Genomic DNA, 21,684 nt, shown 5'->3' with positions numbered 1-21,684 from the left:
GGGGATGCCGGAGGGAGCCCGGGAAGCGACGTCCAGAGGCCCGGTTCCGGGGCGCTCCAGAAGGCAAGCGCGGCAGCGAGGATGAAATGAAGGCAGCGGCGGATCCGCGGGACCTGCGCAGCCCCTGAGGGCCGTCGGGGACAGAGGCCGAGAGTGGGGGCAGATTGGTTGAGAATCAGCAGCAGGCGGATGTGACGTGGGCAGGTCCAAAGGCTTTTGAGTTAGAAGGCGACTTGGAAAAATGTCTGCCTGTGCAGATTCACAGTCAGCCCAACACTGTGTTTCCAAGTGAAGTTGGGAGGAGAAAAAGAAAAAGACAAAAACTTTTAAGGCTTGAAAGAGGACAAGTGTCCGGCAACAATGAGTTGGGGATGGGTGAGACGCTGAATCTGAGGCTGGCTCCCCGCTGTGACCTCACCGCCTGCCCACCTCTGCTCCGGTCTAGCAGGAGAGGCGGCCCCACTCTTTGGAGACCATCTGGTTCTTCCCGGCAGACCAGAATGTCAGATTTTTATGGTTTAAACAAATGTTGGCATCTTTCTCAAAAACAACTCCTTCTGTAAGTCAAACAAAATATAGGCAGGTCAGTTTTGGTCAGGCCTAAAGACTGCGCCTGAAATCCTTAGAGAGAGGAAGCAGATTCTGGTTGTCAGGGCAGGCGGACTGGCGAAGGCCTGGTGAGGCCTGTGGGCTCTTTCTGGGCGAGATGAAAATGTCTTTGGAGCTGGAGAGTGCTGGTAGTTGCACAGTATTGTGAATGTGTTTAATGCCACTGAACTGTGCATTTTTAATGACTGAAATGGTAAATTTTATGTTTCCCAAAAAAGGAAAAAAACAAAACAAAACCCTGTTTATCTGTTAGGTTCCAAGGGGGCTGAGCTGGCAGGAGGGCAGCCGGGGTCAGCTGTACCCTTCTCTGGAGTTGGAGCTGCCCAGGCCGGCTCCCGCCCTCATGGCCTCAGGGATATCCACAGTGAAATGAAAACCCAGCGGCACAGTCTGCCCCTGAGTCAGGTGCTCACAGGGAGACCCGGACAAGGCTTCTGAACGACGAGATGCGAATGAAACTCCTCTTCAAGCCACTTGCAAAACACAGTGTGCAGGACTGACCAGGTTATGCTGCAGAACTGCTGCTTCTCCGCCGAGATCCTGGGAAGCCATGCTGGGCTCTGGAGCAGGTGTCCAGGATCTTCCGAGAAGCAGCCTGTGTCTTTCAAGAGGAGTCCCATGGTGGCCAGGGGTCGGTGGGGCTGGGGGGTGTCCCCCATCTTCTGGGGCCCATCGGTGCTCCCCAGGGACTCAGGGCCGGGTGGCCAAGGCCCGAGGCCATTCACATGTGGCCGTGGGCCGTGTGGAGTTTCTGATGGTCGATGAGGTGGACCATCCAGGGGAAGGCCTTCCCGCAGACGCTGCACTGGAAGGGTCTCTTGGGGCTGCGAGGGGCCGCTGAACCTTGGGCTCCATCCCTGGGTGGGGCGGACTCCCGGAGGCCCTTGCTCCGGGGGACTTTCTTCCTGGGTGGCTCCAACAGGTGGATCTTGCCATGCTCAGCAAGGACAGAGCTGTGCAGGAAGACCCTGCCACACTCGGGGCACGGAAAGGGCCCTTCCTCGCGATGGGTCTTCTGGTGCTCGATGAGGTGGGTGACCCAGGTGAAGACCATCCCGCACTCGGCACACTGGAAGGGCCGCCCCCCTCGGGGCCCCCGCAGCATTGCCGAGACCCCTGCAGCGGTCTCTTGGGTGCCACCTTTGGTGTGCTTGAGGGATGGCTGGTGGCGGCCGCTCTGGTCAGTGTTCCTGTTTCTCCTTCGGGGACTGATTCTCTGAGCACTCGGACCCTTGGGGCCTGAGATCACAGCTCCTTCTGCACGCAGATCTGAGGAGGGCCCTGCGAGAAGATCCTCGGGCTCGTCCCAGATACACGGCTTCAGAGACAGGCGGGCCCGGGACCCTGTGGAGGGCGAGGGAGACGGGTCACCTGTAGTGAGTGGACGGCTTTGGCATCTCCCTGTGCTCCCCAGGGCCGTGGAGGACCCCAGTGACTGAGCCAAGTCTGGGCCCTTCTTCTGCTCCATATGTCCCCGTGCCCTGCATTCTGTCCTTTAAGATACAAGGGCACATGTGGCCAGGCGCAGTGGCTCACGCCTGTAATCCCAGCACTTTGGCAGGCCGAGGAGGGTGGATCATGAGGTGAGGAGTTCAAGACCAGCCTGCCCAACATGGTGAAACCCCATCTCTACTAAAATACAAAAATTAGCTGGGTGTGGTGGTGGGCACCTGTAATCCCAGCTACTCAGGAGGCTGAGGCAGGAGAATCGCTTGAATCCGGGAGGCGGAGATTGCAGTGAGCCGAGATCGCACCACTGCACTCCAGCCTGGGCAACAGAGCAAGACTCCATCTCAAAAAAAAAAAAAAAAGAAGGGCATGAGTTTTGGGAGCAGATCCCACAGCACTGGCCCCTTGTTCCTACCTGGCTGGCCCTCTGGGTAGCCCTGTGCTCCAACACTCTCAGACTGTCTGCCTTGGCTGCCGTTCAGCTGCGGAGGCTGAGACCCTTTTCGTGGGCGGAATGATGTATGTGGCAGTTCTAGGGGCCCCCGATCTCAGTCCCCACAGGAGGTGTGCATGGTTTCTGGGGGAAGTGTGGAGTTCACCACCGAAGCCCCCAGCTCCACCCATTAACAAAGTCTGTGACTTTGGGTTGAGGTCCCAAACTCCATTTCCAACCCTTAATCCACGCAGGAGCCAGACTCACCCAGCAAGCCAGGGGCACGGGGCGCCTCGGCCTCCGCCCTGGTGTGCAGACTCTGCGGGAGCTGGGTGGGCTCCAGCCACTCACTTTCCTCAGGGAGTGCCGGGGCTGCTGCCGCTGCATCCAGAATCAGCTCAGACGCCTGGAATGGCAAGCACAGGACTGTTCGGCAGCTGCCCCTCAGGAGCCGTCCTCCTGACCACCACGGAACAACAAAGGAACGGGCGTCATCCCCAAAGGCTCTCTCCCACGGCAGTGTGCGGTGGCGCGCCTGTTGTTCCCATGCTTTGGGATGCTGATGCTGGAGGATCGCTTGAGGCCAGGAGTTTGGGACCAGCCTGGGCAACATAGCAAGACTCCGCTTATACAAAAAAATAAGTAACCACTCCTAAGGAGCTCTTACCAGGACCTGAGACATAATTCGAGGGGCCCCTGTACAAAATGGAAATGCAAATCTCCTTGTTCAAAAATCGTTGATCATTTCAGGACGGTGACAACAGAGCATAAGATGGAGCCAGGGGACCCGTGCCACGGCTCAGGTCACTGTTACCCGCTGGGGCTCCTAACTCCCATCCCCCAAGGCTGCACTGTCCTTGCCCACAAGCCCAGAGAAGGCGGGCGACTGCACAGACTTCACATCCCACCTGCGACCTATGACCTCTGAGGCACTTCACCCTGTCCCGCCCAAAGCGGGGATCACCACTTCCTGGGAGGAGACTGAGCTGTGGTTGAAGAGCAAGAATTTAAAACAGAGGGGCTTGGCTTGGTGTCCAGGCTCCAGCTCTGCTCGCTCTGTGACCCTGGCTGAGGAGCTTTAGCTCTCTGGGTTTCCAATGAGGATGTAGGGTTCTACATGCCCAGAGCCTGGTACCATCAAGGGCTTGGTAAACTGCAATGGGGTTGTGTCAAAGGAAAACACAGTGACACTTATCAATGCAAATCAAGTTGCTGGAGGAGGTATGTCGAGTCAAACAAAGCATGAGAAGAGAGACCAGGAGTCAAGCACGCACTGATAAGGTCTTGAGTGGGTCTTCGTTTTCTGCTGCCCCAACCCTGACTGGATGCACTGGGACCTCAGGAAGCTGTCCAAGATTCCCAACAGCTGGGCAGAACCGGAGTGGAGGGATTGCTGGGCTAGAGACAGAGGAGGGAGGGAGAGAGGGAGCTGGTGGCAGGAAGGGAGTTAAGGCACAAGAGTCTTTCTGCTCTCACATTGGTAGTATGTGGATGGTGTGTTTGGCTGGGCTGTTGATTTTTATTTCTTATCAAATGCTAGTTTTGATTGTAAAACAAATTGAATTCTGAAATCGTCACCAGAGGAACCATCATCTGCAAGAGTAAAGGCAGGACTCCCTTTTACGCCTCTTTCCGGTACCTGGCTACTGGGGGCCGCTGTGGACGGTCAGCCTCCTCCCTACTTCACTCACCTTGGTGTCTATGACTAATCAAGGGCAGCAGAGGGGCTGCGTGGAGAGAAGAGTGGGTGGCCTGTGTGTGTGTGTGGAGACAGGCATGCTTAGTTCCCCTGACTCTCGGGAGGCATCTGAGGAGCTATCGGCACACTTGGGTCGGGCACAGAAACCAAGACATTCCCGGGGCCCTATCTGTACCTTCAAATGCAAACACATCCCCATAGCCCCAGTGAGCCACTGGCCAGAGATCTGGGCTCTTATCCTTCCAGAGATGGACCCAGGTTTATTGTCTCAGGGATGACAGGTGGGGAGATTGGACAGGGGAGGGAGACGCAGTTACACCCTGGGAAAGTCCTAATGCAAACCAAGCAACCGAGAAAAAGAAAACAAGAATGAGGGTCCAGGCATGGTGGCTCAAGCCTGTAATTCCAGCACTTTGGGAGGCAGAAGCGGGTGGATCAAGAGGTCAGGATATGGAGACCATCTTGGCCAACATGGTGAAACCCATCTCTACTAAAAATACAAAAATTAGCTGAGTGTGGTGATGCGCACCGGTAGTTCCAACTACTTGGGAGACTGAGGCAGGAGAATCACTTGAACCCGGGAGGCGGAGGTTGCAGTGAGCCGAGATTGCACCACAGCACTCCAGCCTGGTGACAGAGTGAGACTCCGTCTCAAACAAAACAAAAACAAGAATACAGGAGAAATGTGAAAGCCTGGCAACTTACTGTTTTTGAGGAATTATCTTAATGGCTCTATTTTATTTATTGATCTAGAGACAGGGTCTCGCTCTGTCACCCAGGCTGGAGTGCAGTGGCGCAATGTCAGCTCGCTGCAACCTCCACCCCCTGGGTTTAAGCGATTCTTGTGCCTCAGCCTCCCGAGTAGCTGGGACTATGGGCACGTATCACCACACCCAGCTAATTTCTGTATTTTTTGGTAGAGACGAGGCTTCACCATGTTGGCCAGCCTGCTGTTGAACTCCAGACCTCTAGTGATCCACCCACCTCAGCCTCCCCAAGTGTTGGGATTACAGGCGTGAACCATCGCACCTGGCCAGAAATTATCTTAATGGCTTTAGTTGGGGCAGTGTTGCTGGGTTATTTTGGGAAAAAAGGAAAGAGTGGAGCAACATCACCAAGACGGTGGAGTAGGAGATACCAGCCTTCATTTCCCCCTCCCGCTACCTACACACAAATCAACTACAGACAGATATTCACAAGCCAGAATAGTCCAGAATGCTCAAGGACCCATTGAAGATCTGCAGCAACACAGTGGAGTAAAACGAAAAAACCCGAGAATGTCCACATGAAAAAGTTCACTGGTGAGATAATGCATACCTGAGATGCCAGGAGAACACTGTGAACAAAGAAGAAAAGCAGAAGCCACGAGTATCAGCTACACGGTGGGAACCACCAGGGACCCCAGCAGTTTGCTCCACAGAGGACACTGGCATCACTTACCACTGAGGTTCCAACAGTCATTCCCACCAGGGCCTCAGGGAGCTACACCCATGTGATCTCAGGGACCTTAGAGTACTATCCCCAAAGGGCTTCAGGCAGCTACCCTTACAGGCTTCTGGCAGCTCCCCACATGGGGTGATGGCGTTTCAGTCAACAACAGACCACACACATCACCGTGGTCCCGTAAAATTATAATGACTGTCTTCCACCACCATTTGAAATCCAACTCCATAGCATACACTGCTTCCTTACCCTGAGTGTGCACCAGCAGCCCGCTGCCTACAACTCCTCCACCAGCAAAGACCTGAATGAGTACTGCAAGCAATACAGAGGAAATCACAGAGGGATCCAAGATCTGCAAGATGATGGTACAGTGTTACCAGCAAAAAGATCTGATGATGTGTCTTGACGTAGGCAAGTTGCAGACTGCACAGTTAAAACAGTTACTGGGGGCCGGGCGCGGTGGCTCAAGCCTGTAATTCTAGCACTTTGGGAGGCCGAGACGGGCGGATCACGTCTGGAGATCGAGACCATCCTGGCGAACACAGTGAAACCCCGTCTCTACTAAAAATACAAAAAAACTAGCCGGGCGAGGTGGCGGGCGCCTGTAGTCCCAGCTACTCCGGAGACTGAGGCAGGAGAATGGCGTAAACCCGGGAGGCGGAGCTTGCAGTGAGCTGAGATCCAGCCACTGCACTCCAGCCCGGGCGACAGAGCTAGACTCCGTCTCAAAAAAAAAAAAAAAACAGTTACTGGAAGATCAAGGGGATTTGTATTTGTGCTTTTGGAAAATGCTAGTGCTGTTAGGGCCTTGGAATGGAAAGAACAGAAGCTGGATGGCAAATTGATAGTACCGCACCCCGCCACAAAGAGCCAAAGCTTGAAAAGGGAAAGAACCCCCGGAAAGGTTTTTGTGGGTGGATTGAGCCCAGCTACTTCTGAAGAACTAACTAAAGAATATTTTGGAGGCTTTGGAGAGATTGAAAATTTTAAAGGCCAGGCGCAGTGGCTCACACCTAGAATCCCACCACTTTGGGAGGCCAAGGCCGAGACTGGAGAATTGCTTGAGACCAGGAGTTCAAGACTGGTGTAGGCAACACAGCTAAGTCCCATCTCTACAAAATTAGGAAATTACCAGGCACTGTGGCTCAAGCCTGTAATTCTAGCTGAGATGGGAGGATCACTTGAGCCTGGGCAGTCAAGGCTGTAGTGAGCTGTAACTGCACCACTACACCCCAGTCTGGGGAGACCCCGTCTCAAAAAAAGGAAAAAAGGGCTGGCCTCAGTGGCTCATGCCATGATCCTGGCACTTTGGGAGGCCAAGGCAGGTGGATCACTTGAGTCCAGGAGTTCGAGACCAGCTTGGGAAACATGGCAAAACCCCGTCTCCGCTAAAATTACAAAAATTATCTGGGTGTGATGGGGCACGCACCTGTAGTCCTAGCTACTCAGGAGGCTGAGGTGAGAGGATCACCTTAGTCTGGGAGTTTGAGGCCACAGTGAGCCATGATTGTACCACTGCACTCCAGCCTGGGCAACAGTGAGATACCCCCTCCCCAAAAAACAGAAAACATGGAGGAAAGCAAAGATGCTGCAAGGCTGTGAGTGGATGGTACAGAGGGCTTGGGGGGCTTGGAGGGGAGGCCTGCAACCTCAGTCAAGGATGAAGGAAGCTGGGTGGCCCTGAGAGAGAGGTGGGGGTGTCCTGGGGCCGCCCAAGCTGTCAACGGTGTGCTGGAGGGATTGAGGTCCCGACACAGCCGGGGATTGGCAGTTACTGTTCAAGAGGACAAAGAAGAGAGACAAGATTATCATTCAGAGAAGGAGAGAGAGGGGCGTGCGGTCTGAAGAAGAATGAGGACATGGCCCTGTCTGTTCAGTGCCAGAGGGAAGGGGAACCGATTCGATTTTGTTGCTGCTCTGGTCTGAATGTTTGTGTCTCTGTGAAGTTCATATGTTGAAGCCCTAACCCCCAAATAGAGGGGATTAGGAGGTAGGGCCTTTGATAGAGGATCAGGTCATGAGGGTGAAGCCCTCACAACTGGGATTAGTGCCCTTTTAACAGAGCCCCAGAGATTTCCCTTGCCCTTTCCACCCTGTGAGGTTACCTGTGAATGAGGCAGCTGACCCTCAGCAGACACTGGATCTGCTGGCAGCTTGACCTGGGACTTTCCAGTCCCCAGAACTGTGAGAAATAAGCTTCTGTGGTTTGTTTGTTTTGTTTTGTTTTCCCCAGATGGAGTCTCGCTCTGTCGCCCAGGCTGGAGTGCAGTGGTGCGATCTCAGCTCACTGCAACCTCCGCCTCCCCAGTTCAAGCAATTCTCTTGCCTCAGTCTCCTGAGTAGCTGGGATTACAGGTGTGCGCCACGACACCATGCTAATTTTTGTATTTTTAATACAGACGGGGTTTCACCATGAGTTTGGCCAGGCTGGTCTCAAACTCCTGACTTCATGATCCTCCTGCCTTGGCCTCCCACAGTGCTGGGATTACAGCCATTAGCCACCATGCCCAGCACTTCTGTGGTTTATAAGCCATCCAAGCTATGTTTGTTTGTTTGTTTGTTTGTTTGTTTGTTTGTTTGTTTTGAGACTGAGTCTAGCTCTGTCACCCAGGCTGGAGTACAGTGGTGCGATCTTGGCTCACTGCAACCTCCACCTCCTGTGTTCAAGCGATTCTCCAGCCTCAGCCTCGCGAGTAGCTGGGATTACAGGTGTCCACCACCATGCCCGGCTAATTTTTTTGTATTTTTAGTAGAGATGGGGTTTCACTGTGCTGGCCAGGCTGGTCTTGAACTCCTGACCTCGTGATCTGCCCGCCTCAGCCTCCCGAAGTGCTGGGATTACAAGCGTGAGCCACCGTGCCCGGCTATTTTTGTATTTTGAGTCAGGGTCTCACTCTGTCATCCAGGCTGGAGTGTAGAGACGTGATCATCGCTTACTATAGCCTTGAACTCCTGGGCTCAAGTGATCCTCCTACCTCAGCCTCCAGAGTTGCTAAGACTACAGGTGCATGCCCCTACACCTGGCTATGGTTTTTTTTTTTTTTTTTTGACATGGGGTCTTGCTATGTTGCCCAGGCTGTTCTTGAACTCCTGAGATCAAGTGGTCCTCCCACCACAGCCTCCCGTGAGGCCTCACTCAAAGTGCTGGGATTACAGGGATGAGCCACCACACCCAGCCGTGTGTTGTTTTAGCACCAAGAATGGACTAAGTCAGTGGGAGAGACACGTGCAGTCTTTCAGCCTGTTACTCAGCTGCCTGAGAGTGGGCCCTGGGCTTAGAACATCTCCTTACCAAGAGATAAGGGGTCGCAGCAGTTTGTGCTGGGTGCAGTGCCTTGCGTGGGGGTCTCTGTTTCCTAATGTGTGCCCCTTTGTTCTGCTCAGGCGTGTGCTTCATGTGGCATCTAGACAGCCCCACTGTGAGGTCAGGTCTCCTCTAGGAGGGACCTGCTGGCCCGGGCCTGACAGCCACATGGGCAGACGGTGCTCTGGCCCTGTCTCTGCTCTGTGAGCAAAACCTTGCTCCATCCATTGTTTGACCGTGCTGTGTTTCCCTTGGCGGCTCCAATACCAAGACACAGGGGCAGAAAGTGTTCAAATTCATGGTAGCCCTGATCATACGAACACATGCTACTCACTTAGCGGTTCTTACTTTTGTTTTTTTGTGATTTACCCGTTACCCCTGTATTTCTCTCACACGTCTGCACGGCCCCACCCCTGATTTTAATCTCTCCAGCCACACCAAGATCTGCTAGGCTCCCAACCGAGCCGGGCCTCTCCCCGTGGCCTTGAAGCCTGCGCACCAGCATGTCTAGCTGCCGGGGAGCCCTCAGCGTTTCCTTCTGGCCCCGCCCAGAATCCTGGGTTCACTGAGAGAAGGTGATCAGGGGCAGCAGGACTTTCTCAACACACCCAGCATCTGGTGCTGGTGACACAGGAGGATGGGTCCTAACTGCGCGGCTTGGAAAGGACCGGAGGGGCTGGGGTGAGGCCCAGAGGCGCACGGCATACACACAGCTGCACTTACTGCCCTCGCCCAGCACTGAGCCCCAGGAAGCTTGGGGAATCTGTGGGGCAGGCGGGGAGTTTGGAGGCCGGGCTTCTTGGGACCGTTGGGGACAACCTCACACAGTCCTTGAATGGGGTGTCCTTGAGGCCGTCCCAGGAGCGGCACGCACGCCCTGGGGTGCAGGAGCACGGAGCAGGGGGCCCCGGGCTCACCTGGGATGGTTCTCTCTGGGACCTTGGACTCTTCCCGTCTTCCTCCTCACCGAAACTCCAGTCCTGGTGTTCGCCCGAGTCCAGACATACCAGAACTGTGCAGGAGAAAGGGATCGTGAGAGGGGCCTGTTCTTCCCAGTGCCCCCAATTCTCCAGACCTTCTGGGGAGGGCAGACTTTCCCCAAACATTCCTGCAGCATCCCTGAGGCGCAGGCAAGAGCGACGGCACGGCTGTCATTCTGTCCCTCCATGTGGCTGCTGGGCAGGAACCTGTGGTGACACTGAGGGCTGCTGAGAACAAGTACCCTCTTCACTCACGCTGCACACCCCTGTGTGCCTCCAGAAGCCCACAAGGACATGCACTGCAGCACTGACCACCTAGGGAGGCCCGGACACCGTGAGCCTGCTGCTCCCCAAGACCCCCGGGGCTGCTGTGCACAGAGAAGACAATTGCTGAAGCAGGGTTCAGGACACCATTTACAGAAGGGTCAAGATGTGGGAACCAGGCCAGGCGCGGTGGCTCACACCTGTAATCCCAGCACTTTGGGAGGCTGAGGCAGGAGGATTGCTTGAGACCAAGAGTTTGAGAGTAGCCTGGGCAACACAGCGAGACCCCTCCCTCTATTTATTTTTTAATTAAAAAAAGAAAAATTCAAGACCATGGCCACCTCTGGGGGTGTCAGATAGAGTGAGGGACAGCAGGACTAGGAGACGTGCACGGGGTTTCAGCCAACTCCACTAGTTGGTCCTTTTTTTTTTTTTTTTTGAGACAGAGTCTCGCTCTGTCGCCCAGGCTGCAGTGCAGTGGCGTGATCTTGGCTCACTGCAATCTCCGCCTCCTGGGTTTAAGCGATACTCCTGCTTCAGCTTCCTGAGTAGCTGGGATATAATGTAGGCATGTGCCACCACGCTCGGCTAATTTTTGTATTTTTAGTAGACACGGAGTTTCACCATCTCGGCCAGGCTAGTCTCGAACTCCTGCCTTGTGATCCACCCGCCTTGGCCTCCCGAAGTGCTGAGATTCTAGAGGTGAGCCACCACGCCTGGCCATGGGTATTTCTTTTAAAACTGCAAGTCTGGCCGGGCGCAGTGGCTCAAGCCTGTAATCCCAGCACTTTGGGAGGCCGAGACGGGCGGATCACGAGGTCAGAAGATCGAGACCATCTTGGCTAACACAGTGAAACCCCGTTTCTACTAAAAAATACAAAAAACTAGCCGGGCGAGGTGGTGGGCGCCTGTTGTCCCAGCTACTCGGGAGGCTGAGGCAGGAGAATGGCGTGAACCCAGGGGGCGGAGCTTGCAGTGAGCCGAGATCGCGCCACTGCTCTCCAGCCTGGGCGACAGAGCTAGACTCCGTCTCAAAACAAACAAACAAAAAAACAACTGCAAGTCAGCCTTTCTGGAGGTTGGGCGTTGATAGGGCTGGGTGGCATGTGCAGGGCTGTTCATTATACTTGCTCTACTATTTCGTAGGCTCAAAATACGGAATGTAAAAAGCAGACCACCGCTATGGAAGACAAATAGAGCCCTTTGCTCACAAACGATGAAGAATTTCGAGAGAGACCATGGAACATTAAACCTAGCAAGGGTGGCTCTGGGCTGGGATGGCTGTGAGGTCCACAGAGCACCAGAAGCCAGTGGTCTTGGGCCCTCTGCCCCAGGAGCAGAGAGTTCAAAGGGCCAATTCATCTGGCTCCTGCCTTGCAGCTTACAGGGCTGCCCTTGTGCCTCTGGAAAGCTCACGGGCTGCCCTGAGGCAGTAAGGGGACCCTGGACCCTGTGTTCTGCAAACTGCTTGTCACCCTTAGCCTATAGGAAAGCTGTAGTCGGAGGGTGCAAAGGGAAGGCCTGTTCCTCTGCCTTGCTCCAGCCCTCTTTTCTCTGAGCTCTGATCTGACCCTTGTCCCTCCCAGCCTTTGCTCCTGCAGTGTGGCTGCCTGGCATACCCTCCTTGCTGGGGCCCTGCTGAGGAAGCCCTCCCCAGGCCACAGTGCCATGACTGCTCTCACCATTCGTGCCTGCCTCTTTTGGCCTCCCGGTGTCCAATCCCTGCACTTTCGCCACTAGGAAAGAAAGAGCCTCACTCATGGGACTGGGCCCTGGGTGGATGGAATCTCCACGTGGGGTCACAGGGGCAAAGGTGCAGGAGGACAAAGCCCTCTCAGGGGAGAGGGGAGCTGCGAGAGGAGACAGGGAGGAAGCCCAGTTCCAACCCCACATTTCCCAGCTCCCGGAGTGGGGATGCAGACCTAAGCGTCTCTCCCCACCATCAGCCAGCGATGGGGCCTGCGCCCTGTGAAGGCTTAAGGATCTCTAGGATTCCTGAGTGTTGCAGGAGGCGCTGCAGGGAGCGCCTGGGAGGAAGTGGCGGGGCAGCGCCCTTCCCAGAGAGCAGCCGGTGAGGAGCAGCGGACACAAAGCCACAGGACAGATGGACGCATGGGAAATGGAGGCATCTTTAATCACTGAGTGAGGAACTCGAGGCAGATGAGGCGTGCAGCACATTTATATGTAAAAATAATTAAAAACAGCCGCAGGGCAGGAGAGGTTTGCTGGTCGGGAGGGACCGGGCAGGGGTGGGAGTGATGCGGGCGGGAAGGAGGGCAGTTCGGTCCTCGGAGACGTCAGGCCCCCTGCCCGTCCCAGGGCACGGAGCCTGCGCCTCTCACCTTCCTGCTGGCACATCTGTGTCAGGTCCTCCACCAGGCTGGCGGCCTCCCTGCAGCTTCGGGGGCCCTGTGACTGCACCCAGGTCCGCATCTTGCTGGGCAGCGCGCCCAGGAACTGCTCCAGCACCAGCAGCTCCAGCATCTGCTCCTTGGAGCGCGCCTCGGGCCTCAGCCACTGGCGGCACAGCGTCCAGAGCTGGCCCAGCGCGAGGTGAGGCCCGCTCGCCACGTGGTACTGGAACTGCCGGAAGCGCAGACGCTGGGCTTCGGTGTCCCTGGGGCTTGCTGGCCCAGGGTCTGCGTCCTGCTCACTCAGGGTTGGGGTCTGGGGGCGTCTGGGGGAGGCAGGGGCTTTGGGCCGTGGGAGCATCTCTGGCCACTGGGCCTGTCTGAGGGGTGTGTGTGGACTGGATCCCGAGTCCCAGTGGCTCCGGACAGAGCCGGTGTGGCAGGCAGAGTCAGCAATCAGGGGCCTGCAGAGAGGGGCAGGGACAGAGGGGCCACATCAGATGGTGGCCCTCCATACTCAGGATGCCCCTCGGCTCCCTGCTTCCTTGTCCTGATCTCCAGCACCCCAAGGAACTAACCTGACCTCTTCCCACCTCCTGACCTAGTCTTCCACATGCCTCTCACGGGCTACTCTGCACTGAGTTCAAGCCACTGGCTGCCCCAGGACCTTTGCACCTGCCATCCCACCGCAGCTCCTCCCCTTCCCCCAGCTCCTCCCCCTTCCCGCAGCTCCTCCCCTTGCAGATATCCCAGCCATCATCCTCATGGCACCCTCTTCACAACCCCTATGACTTTCTGAACATATCTTTTCCCCTTAGTTTAGCGTCTGTCTCCCTCTCATTTAGTCACTCAACACACATCGACTGAGCTGCGGGAACAAGAATGCCTGCCCTGTGGTGTGGCCAGCACTGCCCAGCGCAGCTCCTACAGGGGTGTAAACATTCTCTACTCATGCAGCCACCTACAGGTGGCTGGGAGCACCTGAAATAGGAACTGAATTTTAAATTTAAATTCCATTTAAATGGAAGCAGCCAGGTGGGCTACATAATAATGGATGACAGCACCAGCAGCAGCAGCTCTGCCCTTGGTGTTATCTTTGCTGTCTTCCTGCCGTTCCTACCAAGTCCAAGTTGGGAGAGGAGACCAGGAAGAGGGCAAAGGAGACTGGGGACTCTGAAAAGAGAGGGAAAGTGGGAAGGGCAATTAAAAAATAACCTTTTGTGGCCGGGTGTGGTGGCTCACACCTGTTATTCCAGCACTTTCGGAGGCCAGGGTGGGTGGATCACCTGAGGTCAGCAGTTCGAGACCAGCCTGACCAACATGGCGAAACCCTGTGTACTAAAAATACAAAAGTTAGCCAGTGTGGTGGTGCACACCTCTAATCCCAGCTACCTGGGAGGCTGAGGCAGGAGAATCGCTTGAACCCAGGAGGCAGAGATTGCAGTGAGACTGTGCCACTGCACTCCAGCCTAAGTGACAGAGTAAGACTCTGTCTCAAAAAAAAAAAAGAAAAAAAAAAAAAGAAGTTACCTTTTGTACATTTTCCAAGCCCACTATGGTAAACATATAACTGAAGAAGACATTAAAAGTTGTGAAAATAAAAATAAGCAGGGAGGTTTTGGTTGTTTGTCTTTAACTATTGTACCCTGGACTGATCTGCTGGTGAGAATATAAATTGTCACGACCTTTCTGGAAAGCACTGTGGCTACTTATATATCAAGAACACTTGGTAGATTGCATGCAAGATGTGAGATTCAGGCACCAAGATTCACTACAAAAGTGCCCAACAGTTGAACGTGGTGGGATCAACTACCTTCCCCATCATGTGACGGGAGTATTCAACTGTGTCCAGTACACAACACCATGACATGACCATGGGGAGTAGACACACGATGTACAGATGACATGAGGCATAGGGAACGTGGGATGCAGGATGATGCATGAGTATCATAGAAAGGGAGTGCTGGGAAGAGGCCCACGGCAGGGGAGGGCAGCCAAGTGCTTTGTGCTCTTCATACTTCTCTGAATCTCCTCCAAATGGTGTCAGGATCCCATGTGACCTTCATCAACATGGAAAAACAAAAACAAAACAAGAAATCTTTAGGAAGGATTTTTAACCGTATGGGAAATGCTTAGGACAAATGAAAAGGAGGGATTCCATGGGATTTTTCCCTCTTCATCCTCTGCTGCATTTTTCATACACTCTGCAGTTCTTGTGCATCTGGTTTTACAATCCAGGAGAAAGGAGAGGTGCAGGGTGGCAGAAAAGGCAACTCACGGGGACTGTGCCCAGCCAGCCATCTTCCAGTCAGCGTACCCAGCCACCCGCACCCTGATTGGGAAACTACCAGCTTGGACTTCCCTGCCACAGGCAAAAATGCTCTCTTATGTTGTATTCATGCTTTTATATATGTAATTTTGAGTAAGAAAAAAAGCCCATTTTGAAGCTCCACAGGTTCAAGTAGTCCCTTTGCCCTGGGGCCTCAGACCTTACACTCTCTCAGGTGCTCATGGCAGCTCACCCTGGAGACTCCAGGGAGGGGGGCTGTAGCCCAGCAGCATCCTCCAGGGTCTTGGGCTGGGGTCTGTGGGAGGAGAGGTTAAGTTTATCCGGGATGAGGGTAAAGAGGAGGTCTTAGCAGAAGGCACCAGAGGTCCATGGGTATGTCTGGGGTCTATATGGGGGCTGACGGAAAACCTGGGCCAATGCGGGGGTGCCTGAGCTGATGAGAGTCCAGGACTGATGGGGGGCCACTTCTGGAAGATGAAGAGGGCCTGCGATGATGTGGAGAGGACTGAGGTCTACATGGCTGGTGAGGAGGATCTGCGCCCCCCATGGGCAATGCAATGGTGGCCCTGGGGTCCTAGAGGTCTACTTTGGTGGGAGTCTGGGATTAATGCTGGGGATGTGTGTGTGTGAGAGAGTGTCACTTGGAGGGCTCAGTGCCTGTGGAAGGGCCAGGTTCACCTGACGTGAGCACTGAGATCTGCAGCCCCAAGTTCTATTGTGGGGATGGGCGAAAGGGCTTTGCCGCTGATGGCCGATGCTTAGTGACATAGTGGACGTGTTCCCTGCGACAGTCAGTGAATGGCTCTGGCTCTGAGAAGGGGGCTGAGAGTGGGGAGGGCGTTGGGAGCTTAGGATGCCACTGGGGGGAGCTCCATAATAAATGGGCTGGGGAAGTGTGCACTGGGAACACGGGGGAGGGGCAGCGACGACGGCTTGGGGATGGGGCGCGGCGGCTCCTCAGGAGGGAGATGGGCGGGGGGGGGGGGGGGGGGGGGGGGGGGGGGGGGGGGAGACGGGGCGGGGGCTGCTGTTCCAGTGGGGGATGGGCCCGGGGGGATGGTAGGGAGGGAGATGGGTCCGGGGCAGCTGTTCAGGAGGGAGATAGGTCACGGGATGCCGATCAGGTGTAGAAGAGAGAACTTGGACGCGGCCGAGCGGTGACTGGGCGGACAAAGCGGGTACGTAGAGGGGCTTCGGCCTCAAACTGACAGGCGGATGCCAACGGGGGTCGGGGTCCCTGAGGAAGGGGCGGCCCTAGCCCCCAAGTCCCCCGCGCCGCGTGGCCTCTAGCCTTCCCCTCCCCTCCGGCGACCTCAGGACTCCGGACGGGCTCTGGAACCCCGGCCCGGTCCGCCCCCGCCCGGGCCCTCCTCCCCCGACGCGCGCCCCTGGCCCGCAATCCCGAGCCAGCTCCCGCCGACACGACGCCGCGCCCCTCCCGGGTGGGCGTCCCGATGGACGCTCTGGCGGGCGGAGGGACGGATGGGCCGCGGCGGACTCACCGCGCGCGGGCTTCGCTCGGGCCTGGGCCGCTCAGTCATGGCAACCCCTGGGCTGGCGAGCGCGCCCAACGCCGCGGGCGGACCCCATCCCGGCGCCCCGCGCGCCGCGGGCGGCCGCCATTGGTCCGCTGGAGCGCGCCGATCGTCGGCGACATGTCACGCGCCGAGGGACTCCCGGGCAGGGGCGGGGCTGTGACGCACGAGGCGGCCGGGGCCAGTCAGAAGCCGCCTGGAATGAGCGCCCCGCCCCCGCCGTGCCCTGCAGTAACCTCCGGCCGCGGTTACGGTCGCCTTGGCAACGGGTCGCGCAGCGTAGGGGGCGCTGCTAGGGGATGTGGAGAAGGGGGCGGCTGCGGGGATGCGCATGTACGATGCGGCCGCTGGGCAAAACGAGGACGTTCTAGACACGCAACAGTTTTTTACAGTGTCCAAGAGTAGTATGTGAAAACATTGTTTTTAATATAAATATGTTTAGTACGATTATGTCCCAGACTAGGATTGCCAGACTTAGCGAATAAAAATACAGGACGTCGGCCGGGCACAGTGGCTCAGGCCTGTAATCCCAGCACTTTGGAAGGCGGAGGCAGGCGGATCACGAGGTCAGGAATTCGAGACCAGCCTGACCAATATGGTGAAACCCTGTCTCTACTAAAAATACAAAAATTAAAATTAGCTGGGCGTGGTGGCGCATGTCTGTAATCCCAGCTACTCAGGAGGCTGAGGCAGGAGAATCACTTGAACCGGGGAGGAGGAGGTTGCAGTGAGCCGAGATCACTCCATTGCACTTCAGTTTTCCAGCCTGGGTGACAGAGCGAGACTCCGTCTCAAAAAAAAAAAAAAAAAAAAAAAAGGAAAAGGAAAAGAAAAAAAAAGAAAGCTCAGTTATATGTAAACGGAAGAAAAACAAGTAGGCCGGGTGCGGTGGCTCACGCCTGTAATCCCAGACTTGGGAGGCCGAGGCAGGCGAATCACCTGAGGTCGGCCTGGCCAACATGGTGAAACCCCATCTCTATTAAAAATACAAAAATTAGCCAGGCATGGTGGTGCGTGCCTGCAATCCCAGCTACTTGGGAGGCTGAGGTAGGAGAATGGCTTGAACCGGGGAAGCAGAGGTTGCAGTGAGCCGAGACCTGCCAACACACTCCAGCCTGCTCTGGGCAACAGAGTGAGACTGTCTCAAAAGAAAAAGAAAAAGAAAAACAAGGAATTAGTATCAATGTGTCCTATATTTCATATACTTTAACGAAACATTACGTAAGTACATTTCATATACATAAGCTTTAATATTGTCTACAATGTAACCATGTGCCAGAATAGTAGGATTCCACATATATTCTGTTTGTATCTGAAAATCAGGTGGGGGTGAGATCATGATGCAAGGAGGGTCCTCAGCTCTGGGACTGAGCTCAGGGTAGGTGAAGCTGCCCATTGCTGAAGCAGCAGCAGGAGAGTGTGAACTAAGGAAGGAGAGGAGGACTCACCTCCAGGGGCCTGGGCCTGACCACCATGCATCTGCTGAACAGCTCTTTATTGAGGGCCTATATGTAACAGGCACTCTTCTGGACACTGGGGTGGGAGCACGTCAGTGAGAGGGACTGATAGGGCTTTAGCCCCTTGGAAGCCCATGTTCATGGGGCAAACGCCAGTAAACAAAGCAGATGCTTCATGGAAATATAAATACCTAGAAGAAAATAAAACACGGCCTGGAGATTAAGAGTCCCAGGAGTGGCCGGGCGCGGTGGCTCAGGCCTGTAATCCCAGCACTTTGGGAGGTGGAGGTGGACGGATGACGAGGTCAGGAGATGGAGACCATCCTGGCTAACACGGTGAAACCCCGTCCCTACTAAAAATACAAAAAATTAGCCGGGCGTGGTGGCAGGCGCCTGTAGTCCCAGCTGCTTGGGAGGCTGAGACAGAAGAATGGCGTGAACCCGGGAGGTGGAGCTTGCAGTGAGCCAAGATCACGCCCCTGCACTCCAGCCTGGGTGACAGAGTGAGACTCCATCTCAAAAAAAAAAAGAAAAAAGAACTTTCATTTCCTATATGATCCAGTCATTCAACTCCTAGGCATTTATCCAACAAGAAAGGAAATGTGTGTCCTTAGGAAGACTTGTACACGAATGTTCACATAAGTTTATTTTTAACAGCCCCAAATAGAAACAGCTCACATGTCCAGCGTGATAAACAATTGTGGTGCATCCATGAGATGGAACACCACTCAGCAATAGAAGGAATGAGCTACTTACATATGCAACAAAATGAATAATCTCAAAATAATTATGCTGAGTAAAATAAGCCAGATCACAAAAGAGTACACTCAAATGTGTCACTGCATTTATATACAACTGTTAGAAAATCCAAACTAATCTATATATATATATATATATATAACAGAAAGATTGGCGGTGGTTTGAAAGCAGGGCAGAGGGGCCTGGAATGCTGAACGGAGGGGCTTCAAGAGTCCTGGGAAACCAGAGCTAGTGATGGTTTTGTGGGTTTAGGTATTTGACAAAACGCATGCAGGCGACTGCAGTGGGAGGGCGGGCGGGCAGGTGCACAGCTGGAGGCCCCCGGGGCTGGAGGAGGCGCTTGCCGCCTGGCAGGGTTCCCCTGTCATCTGCTAGGCGCCGAGCCCAAGCGGCGCGTTACCCAGGGAACCCGCGTGGACGCTGTGGCTCGCGGCTGTCGGCGGGAGCCGGCCTTTAGTCGCTGTGACCGGCTTCTGGTTTTCTGATCGTTTCGTCTTTCTGGGCGGGACCGAACGAGGTGAGGCAGCCCAGGCCGCAGAGTGCGCCACCGTCGTCTGGTATTTCGATGCCAAGGAACGGGAGGCAGCCAGGCGAGCATCAGCGTCAGGGCGGAAAGGAGCCTGTGCCCTGGGGAGAGTCCTTGCCTCCTGCCGGCGTCCCAAGCCCTCCCGCTTCTCCGGCCTAGAATGCGGAGTGAGTCTCCCACCCCTTTGGCCAGGGCACTTTTGCACTGGGCCGCCGCTGCTTGGGCTGGGTGACAGGTGCCCAGAGGAGCATGGGTGTGGAAGTCCTGTCAGCTAGAAATAAAAGTTTACCTCAGGGCTCCAAGACAAAAAAACTTACAACCTTACTCACTTCAAACATGTGCAGTTTATCTGCAGTGTGCAATTACACTACAATTAAGTTGATTTTAAAAAAAACACACAAAAACTTAGAATAGGTAGGATACTATTTTTAGGACCTAGATGTAGTTGGGATCTTGAAAGTAATACATAAAACACAAGTTATGAAAGAAAAAATATTTCTAAAGAATCTTTTTCTTCAAAAGACACCATGGATGAGGTAAAAGGCAAGTCCAGGCTGGGCATGGTGGCTCACACCTGTAATCCCAGCACTTTGGGAGACCGAGGCGGGCGGATCACTTGAGGTCAAGAGTTTAAGACCGGCGTGGCCAACATGGCCAAACCCCATCTCTACTAAAAATAGAAAAATTAGCCGGGCGTGGTAGCAGCGCACGCCTATAATCCCAGTTACTCAGGAGGCTGAGGCAGAATCGCTTGAACCTGGGAGGTGGAGGTTGCAGTGAGCCAAGATGGTACCCTTGCACTCCAGTCTCCCATAATAGGTGCATCCAAGTTGACGGTGTGGTCCTGCCTCTGCCTATTCACAGAAGAGAACAGGGCGCTGCCCAGAACATTGGGTAACTGGAATGGGAGGGAGCTTGGGCCAGAGGCGAGCAGTATCTCCACACACTTGCAACTCATTTCCTACCCATCAAGGCCCTTGGTGAATAGCTCTGTATTGAGAGGCCTCCTTTATGTCCTGACTTGTTCTGGACATTACGGGCTACATTGCCTCTTATGATGCAAAACCTTGAACCTGCGGTCTGTTGGCTCTACCTTTAAAGTATCAGCATGTTCACAATCCAGCCACTGATCACCAATCTCATCCAAGTGGCTATCATCTCCCACCTAATTACTACATTGGTTTCACACATCACTCCACTGCTTCCCTTGGTTAGTTTACTCTCCACAGAGGCTAGAGCCCATCAATGGTCTACTCAGAACCCTGCCAGAGCCCCCATGATGCCTTCAGCTTTCTCTACCATCTGGCCCCCTTACTGCCTCTATGTGTTGTTCCTGCAGCTGACTAGGCAGGCCTTACACCAGGGGTTTTGTTCTAGCTCTTCCCTCCGGTAACTGCATCCCTTTTTTTTTTTTTTGAGACGAAGTCTTGCTCTGTCACCCAGGCTGGAGTGCAGTGGCACCATCTTGGCTCATTGCAAGCTCTGCCTCCCAGGTTCACGCCATTCTCCTGCCTCAGCCTCCCAAGTAGCTGGGACTACAGGCGCCCACCACCACACCCGGCTATTTTTTTTTTTTTTGTATTTTTTAGTAGAGATGGGGTTTCACCGTGTTAGCCAGGATGGTCTCGATCTCCTGACCTCGTGATCTGCCCGCCTCGGCCTCCCAAAGTGCTGGGATTACAGGTGTAAGCCACTGCTCCCGGCCGTCTGCATCCATTTCCTTCCAGTCCTTGCTCAGATGTCACCTCAATGAGGTGACTCTGACTCACCCTCAGCACCTAATTTAATACGGCAACTTGCCCTTCCCATCTGGGCACTACATCACCTACACTGTTCTTTTTCTTTGTTCCAAAGTTGTTGCCTTCTAACTACTCTTTAACTTACTTATGTTTATTGTTTATCTCGTGCTTCTGTAAGTGCGGTGTTTGTTTTTTTCACTTTAGGGCCTGGCACAGAGCAGGTGCTTCATAAATGTTTGCTGATGATTGAGTGATGTATGATCCTTCTCTTGGGAAAGTCATTTCCTCAGTTGGCTTCCAGAGGATGAAGCACTTCTTGAGAGGCCTTCATCTTGCTACTGTCTCCAGGGAAGGGGCAATTCAAGGGCAAAAACCCTCTCTCACTGGTCTTACTTGTCCCCCACCAGGGGCCAACAGCTTCATAGCCTCTCACTTCTGGGCTGAGAAGTGGAAGCCTGAGGCAGCAACTTCCTCTCCGTTCCCTAGTGCTTCCAAGTTCCCCAGTACCCAGTGACACCCCTGTGAGACAGTGGAGCTGGGCTTTTCTTCCAACCTTCCTCTTCCTATTGCTTCTCTCCTCTTCTATCCCTCCTACCTTTTAATTCATCCAACCATTATCACGCAGGAGATACTTACAGAAGCTGGGGCTACAAATGTGGAAGCAAAAGACACCCCCATTTTTTCTTTCACATTTTAATCGAAATACAGTGTAATTACATTACAGTACACTACTAAGTATACAGCTTGATGAATTCTTTTTTTTTTTTTTTTTTTAGATGTGGGGTCTCGCTCTGTCGCCCGGGCTGGGGTGCAGTGGCCGGATCTCGGCTCCCTGCAAGCTCCGCC

At 54.4% G+C, this 21,684-nt stretch overlaps 1 protein-coding gene across 1 annotated transcript; it reads right to left on the bottom strand.

The window, feature by feature from the left end:
- Nucleotides 1–768: 768 nt before the first annotated feature.
- ZSCAN1 (zinc finger and SCAN domain containing 1) lies at nucleotides 769–16,457 on the bottom strand. The gene is made up of 6 exons (XM_023184439.2): nucleotides 16,325–16,457; nucleotides 14,551–14,592; nucleotides 12,524–12,996; nucleotides 9,855–9,949; nucleotides 2,759–2,897; nucleotides 769–1,953 (listed from the first exon to the last, which is right to left on the bottom strand). Exons 3-6 carry the CDS (start codon nucleotides 12,891–12,893, stop codon nucleotides 1,331–1,333), a joined length of 1,227 nt encoding a protein of 408 aa, XP_023040207.1. The 5' UTR covers nucleotides 12,894–12,996; nucleotides 14,551–14,592; nucleotides 16,325–16,457; the 3' UTR covers nucleotides 769–1,330.
- Between the last annotated feature and the right edge of the window lie 5,227 nt (nucleotides 16,458–21,684).

This window comes from Piliocolobus tephrosceles, chromosome 21, assembly GCF_002776525.5.
Source record: "Piliocolobus tephrosceles isolate RC106 chromosome 21, ASM277652v3, whole genome shotgun sequence".
Taxonomy (NCBI): Eukaryota; Metazoa; Chordata; class Mammalia; order Primates; family Cercopithecidae; genus Piliocolobus; species Piliocolobus tephrosceles.
The sequence above is the reverse complement of the archived record's forward strand: the minus strand, read 5'-3'. Positions and strand labels throughout refer to the sequence as shown.

Bases quoted from the DNA above. Each gene is read 5' to 3' on its own strand.
- ZSCAN1 (XM_023184439.2), bottom strand. From the start codon at position 12,893: ATGCTCCCACGGCCCAAAGCCCCTGCCTCCCCCAGACGCCCCCAGACC. The intron at 9,950-12,523 runs GTGAGAGGCGCA...TCTCCTGCACAG, and splicing joins ACAGATGTGCCAGCAGGAAG to TTCTGGTATGTCTGGACTCG. The intron at 1,954-2,758 runs GTGAGTCTGGCT...CGCCCTCCACAG, and splicing joins CCGTGCCCCTGGCTTGCTGG to GGTCCCGGGCCCGCCTGTCT.